The 6,000-nt window shown below is 43.1% G+C and overlaps 1 protein-coding gene across 2 annotated transcripts in view; it reads right to left on the bottom strand.

The window, feature by feature from the left end:
- erbin (erbb2 interacting protein) overlaps positions 1–6,000 on the bottom strand; it is a 144,345-nt gene that overhangs the window by 28,763 nt on the left and 109,582 nt on the right. For both annotated transcript variants that reach the window (XM_060909099.1, XM_060909100.1), the window contains exons 13-14: positions 5,536–5,651; positions 366–435 (exon numbers count right to left, since the gene is read on the bottom strand). In XM_060909099.1, the coding sequence (XP_060765082.1) occupies positions 366–435; positions 5,536–5,651 (186 nt within the window). The remainder of the gene's footprint in view (positions 1–365; positions 436–5,535; positions 5,652–6,000) is intronic.

Genomic DNA, 6,000 nt, shown 5'->3' with positions numbered 1-6,000 from the left:
ATGAGCCGAGCCCCCCCCCCAGTCTTCCAGACCATTCCTGACTCACAGCTGATCAACACACCGCCTTCCGATTCGGAACTTCACACTTTATTGTAAACTTTAGAACAAGTCCAACTTAATCAGGAACTCGGTCACACTGAGAACACGATCCCTTACAAAATATCCTGAATATGATCAAACTCATCCAATACCTCATATAATGAGATTATTATAAATTAAATGAGATTATTCAGATGCTTTTATACGTAATAATAAATAATACATTCTGCATCTTTCTTAAGAACAAATGCTTCAAATTAGAAAAATCATCTGCCAATAGAACACAACTTTGAAACTTTATTATTATTCTGAGCTGGTTCTCTGACCTGGTTCTCAGAGAGCCACATAGCAGTGACCTGATTCAGCTTGGTGAAGCTGTAGGGAAGATTCTTCAACCTGGACACACGAGACAGAAGAGACATTACTCACACACACTCACACCACTCTCACGTTAATGTCAGGTCTGTGTTCATTTCCCTCTGTTCTATACACATTAGGTGTGACATTATAAAGAAGCAACAAAATAAAGCCTGGAAGGAAGTAGTGGAGATCACTGGTGTTTCTGGTGAGTGTATATTAGCTAGTGAAGTTAGCTTGCTTTACTAATCTAATCCGAGAACAAAGCCGAGCGCGCAACATGTAAATCACACAACTGACTCGATTTTCACGCTGATTTGTGTGTTATTTAATTTGTGTTTAGCCAGTTTTAGAAGGTATATAGATCTGCTTCTCAAACACACTGGACAGGCCACACCCACAAGCAGACTGACTCGTCTCCTGTTAGAGTGAACGCAGGGTTACAGTAAGACAGGACTTTCAGCCCATCCTGTCCGATCAGCTCAGCTCAGATCTCATGGCGTTGTCCGAAACACAGCAGCTCTCTGCTACTGTGAATAACATCCTGTTTCTCCTCCACACTCATCACCTACACCATTCTCAATGTTCTCAAACATTTGCAATCTGGGGCCCCCCCCGACTGCAGCAAGTGTACTTTGAGCATCCCCCGAAAGAAAGAAAGAAAGAAAGAAAGAAAGAAAGAAAGAAAGAAAGAAAGAAAGAAAGAAAGAAAGAAAGAAAGAAAGAAAGAAAGAAAGAAAGAAAGAAAGAAAGAAAGAAAGAAAGAAAGAAAGAAAGAAAGAAAGAAAGAAAGAAAGAAAGAAAGAAAGAAAGAAAGAAAGAAAGAAAGAAAGAAAGAAAGAAAGAAAGAAAGAAAGAAAGAAAGAAAGAAAGAAAGAAAGAAAGAAAGAAAGAAAGAAAGAAAGAAAGAAAGAAAGAAAGAAAGAAAGAAAGAAAGAAAGAAAGAAAGAAAGAAAGAAAGAAAGAAAGAAAGAAAGAAAGAAAGAAAGAAAGAAAGAAAGAAAGAAAGAAAGAAAGAAAGAAAGAAAGAAAGAAAGAAAGAAAGAAAGAAAGAAAGAAAGAAAGAAAGAAAGAAAGAAAGAAAGAAAGAAAGAAAGAAAGAAAGAAAGAAAGAAAGAAAGAAAGAAGGGTGGGTGGATGGATGGATGGATGGATGGATGGATGGATGGATGGATAGATAGATAAGCTGTTATTGGACTGTTTTTTATTGTTGTGTATTATCAGAATGTTAGACGACACAGTCCGAGACTGAAAATGTTCAATTTTGCCCTACTGTATATCCTTTTCTTCATTGGGCCAAGACACGCATCTGGTAAAATTTTCATGAAAATCCGTCTGTACATTTTTTTCTGCAAATTTGCTAACTAACACACACACACACACACACACACACACACACATGAACAAACAAATAAACTTTACCGGAGTACCAGCGGTCGTGTTAACGAATGTCTCGGTGTGACACATGACCCTGCTTTGTTTGGCAGAGTTCTTAAATTCTCGGCTCAATTTTAGTTAAACACAGCCTCAGGTCATCTTCAATCTGTGCGCAGTTGCAGCACTTAGTTTTGAGTGCGGTCAGTTTTGAAAAGCCTGCATCACACAAGTATGTTGAAGTGAAAGGTAGAAAAATTTTTAAGGCAGTGTTACACAGCTGGGTGTGTGTGTGTGTGTGTGTGTGTGTGTGTGTGTGTGTGTGTGTGTGTACTCCTGCATCAGTGTTCCCCAGTAGGATGTAAGAGATCAGGTGCTAAAAAGGTGCTTCAGCCTGCTGTCACTCTTCAGCTCAATAAGCTGCTCTTGCGTTTGCAGTGACGAATCATTTGCGGTGCAAACAAATGGGTCCCGAACCCATGAAAATGCCCGGCAGTCCTGCTTGAAATAAGAAACTAACTGCTGTTTAAGCCCAGACAGGTGATCTGCAGCTGATTGAAAAGTAGAGGAGAAATCACTGCCGCGTGCCTCAGTGATGAAGTCTGCGAGGCTGGGGAACATCACAATTTCTGACAATCATGCGCTCATGCCAGAGGACAAGTTTTTGGATGAAAGCATCCACTCTGTCAGCAAGGACCAACACACTGGAATCTCGGCCTTGCAAAGACAGATTCAAACTATTCAGTCTGTCAAATATGTCGACCGAATATGACAAGGAAGCTAGCCACAGGGAATCATGGAGGTGTTTGGCCAGTTCCGAATTGCTTTTGGTCAAAAACAACTTCACCTCTTCTCACAGCTCATACAAACACTGTAACCCTCTCCCTCTGGAAAGCCAGCGAACCTCTGTGTGCACAAGCAGCTGTTCATGCCCAGAACCCATTCCCTGACGGAGGACCCCAAATAACCATGAGTTTAATGGACGCGACTTAATGTAATTTCAGATTCTGAATGATTCTGAACCGTCTGCTGAAGCACAGACGGGAAGCGCGTCAGCATTTTTTTTTAGCTGCAAGTGCCTCGTGATGGATCATGCAATGAGTCCATCTTGCTAACAGAGCTACCTGTTGAAGGCGTGTCACTAGGCCACTCTCACGCCCTGTCATTGATCGCGCCCCATCGGTACAAATACCAACACACTTCTCCCAGACCAAGTCTGCATTTTTGACAAACGAGTCAATAAGATGAAAGATTGCTTCCCCAGTTGTACGGGATTGAAGAGGAAGACAAAACAGAACATCCTCTTCAATCCCCTGGTCTTTCACAAACCTTATGTAGGTAAGCACCTGAGCCGGCTCAGTAATATCAGTCGACTCATCTAACTGCAATGCATAGTAAGGACTCGGTCTAACTAGCTGTAGCAGTTGCTCCTTAACATTGCCGGCCAAATCAGAGATCCTGCGAGCTACAGTGTCATTAGATAGTGGAATGTCACTAAATTTAGCGGTGGCGCTTTCCCCCAGCATTATTCTGCAAATATCCTGTGCTGCAGCAAAATCAGTGTCTCGGCTATAGTATGTCTCATCTCATCTCATTATCTCTAGCCGCTTTATCCTGTTCTACAGGGTCGCAGGCGAGCTGGATCCTATCCCAGCTGACTACGGGTGAAAGGCGGGGTTCACCCTGGACAAGTCGCCAGGTCATCACAGGGCTGACACATAGACACAGACAACCATTCACACTCACATTCACACCTACGCTCAATTTAGAGTCACCAGTTAACCTAACCTGCATGTCTTTGGACTGTGGGGGAAACCGGAGCACCCGGAGGAAACCCACGCGGACAACATGCAAACTCCGCACAGAAAGGCCCTCGCCAGCCACGGGGCTCGAACCCAGACCTTCTTGCTGTGAGGCGACAGCGCTAACCACTACACCACCGTGCCGCCCGCTATAGTATGTGGCTTCCCAAATTTTTCTACTCTTTGGGAGACCACGTGCGAAGCTTCGAGACACTGACTAGACACGGTGGTATGTTTGGTTACGGAGGACTTGTGTAGATGAAGGGCATCACACTTTCTTTTGAAATAATCCACCGGTTTGTTTGTCATGTCAGGGTGCTTGGCGTCCAAATGCCTCTTTAATTTGCACGGATTCATGCTGCCATTGGCGAGCACCTCTGCACAAACGACACATTGCGGACGTGGTTCCAGTGTGCAAGTAACAGAAAAACTGTATTGTAAATAACTTTCGTCATATTTGCAGAGTTTTGTTTTTTTGGGAACTGGTGCATCAGTGGGACCAGCTCTTTTTTCATGAATTAGAAATTTGTCCATATTGTTTATTAACCCAAGTGTGAACGTAGCAAAGGGACTTGCTCAGCTAAGAATGCTAGCACCTTACCACCACGCACCAGACTTAGCTCCGCCAAAATGAGCAATCTACAAACCGTGCTTAATATAATTAAGTTAAAATATAATTAACTGTGATATGGTGTTGGACCTTACAATTTTTAATCGAAGAAAAAAGGTGGGGGAAAGAGAAAAAAAGTAGGAGAAAGATTAAAGAAAGGAGAAAGAGTAGGTTGACAAGTAGGAAAGAGAGATAGTAAGATCGGATTTAAATGGAGTTTTAAAGCGAGAAAAGAGGGCTGAAAGAGTCTTTAAAAAGACAGTTTAAATTATTACTGCAGTAGCAGTGCTGGAAGGCTCGATATATATGAAGGATATATAGCCTTTAAAAAGGCTGCTGGTAAAAGGTCATTGAAAAGCTAATAGAAGGCGATATGGAAGCTGCAATGCTACGAGCTCGGCTCGATTGCACAGTGGGGTGTTTCCGATGTCTGTGATCTCTTATGTACTTGAGGTGTGTCTATAAAAGTTCCTTGCTGAGATTTCAAATAATAACTCTCTGTTTTCATTGGCTGGACTGAAGACATTCGTTATTTGTTGGTGTAACTGTAAACCAGCCCCTTGCATTTGCCACCGAGCGGTCTGTGACCACACGCCCCACTCACTGAGCGCGGGGCGCGCCCCCCAGTTTGAGAACCACTGACCTACACCAACCACATCACAACCGTCTCACACATCCCATCACTGCCTCACAATCTGTCCTGACTGCGTATGCACGCGCGCACGCACACACACACCACATACAGTATCACGCTATCAAACACAAACGAGTGAACGATGAAACAAATCAGAACACCATGAAGAACAGGACCTGATGTAATGATCTGAAACAATGCAGATGAGGAACAGCTGTTCTGTTTCTGCACAAGTGAGAGACAGAATGAATGAAAAGCCAAACACAGCCCAATGAAGAGATGGGCTTCAGCTCCAAATCCCCACCACAGAACATCAGACTTGATGAGACTCTGAAGTCTGACACTGTACGCTATTGTTTACAAAATGTTCACGCTGTAGGAGTTCACGCATGGTTCTTTCTGCAGATACACGTGTAAAATCTCTAACAGTGTTGACTTGTGTACTGAAACCAAAGCAATGCTGAATCATGGGTTCTGATTATTCACAAGGTGTTGATTAATTTACAGTCGATTACAGCCACCCTTTCCAAAATGGTGGATGAGTTGATGATGTGTGCATCAAGCAACACTGACTAATTCAACAGCTGATGTTTTAGTATCTGTGTAAAAGCCCTACTAAAGTATCAAGGACAGTCACTTAAATTACATAGGAGACAGCTCTGAAGGATTGGAGCGCGCGCGTGTGCGTGTGTGTGTGTGTGTGTGTGTGTGTGTCTCACTTGTTGTCGCTCAGATTGATGACCTTGAGCTTCTGCATGTCTCCCATCTCCTCAGGCAGAGACTCCAGTTTATTGGAGTGCAGGAACAGAACTGTGACGTTCTTCAAGCAGCCCATCTGACACACACACACACACACACACACACACACACACACACACAGTGATGATCTTTGTAACTTCAATCAGGAGGCTTTTCACTGGAAACAGGAGCAGCTTAATGCTAATGTTAACATGACGCAAGAACCTGCTTTAAACAGTCATGAGAACACTCCTTACACACACACACACACACACACACACACACACACACCCCTGAGCCATAATCCTGCTGCTACTTCAGTGGGTTTCAAATGAATAATCCTTTAACCCCTCTACTACTTAAAAAGGAGGGGAATGTTACCTGTACAGGTATTATTCAGTCACATTTTTGAACGTTACCTGTACAGGTGTGACCATGTGCAGGGT

The sequence above is a fragment of the Neoarius graeffei genome, chromosome 25 (genome assembly GCF_027579695.1).
Source record: "Neoarius graeffei isolate fNeoGra1 chromosome 25, fNeoGra1.pri, whole genome shotgun sequence".
Classification (NCBI taxonomy): domain Eukaryota; kingdom Metazoa; phylum Chordata; class Actinopteri; order Siluriformes; family Ariidae; genus Neoarius; species Neoarius graeffei.
The sequence above is the reverse complement of the archived record's forward strand: the minus strand, read 5'-3'. Positions and strand labels throughout refer to the sequence as shown.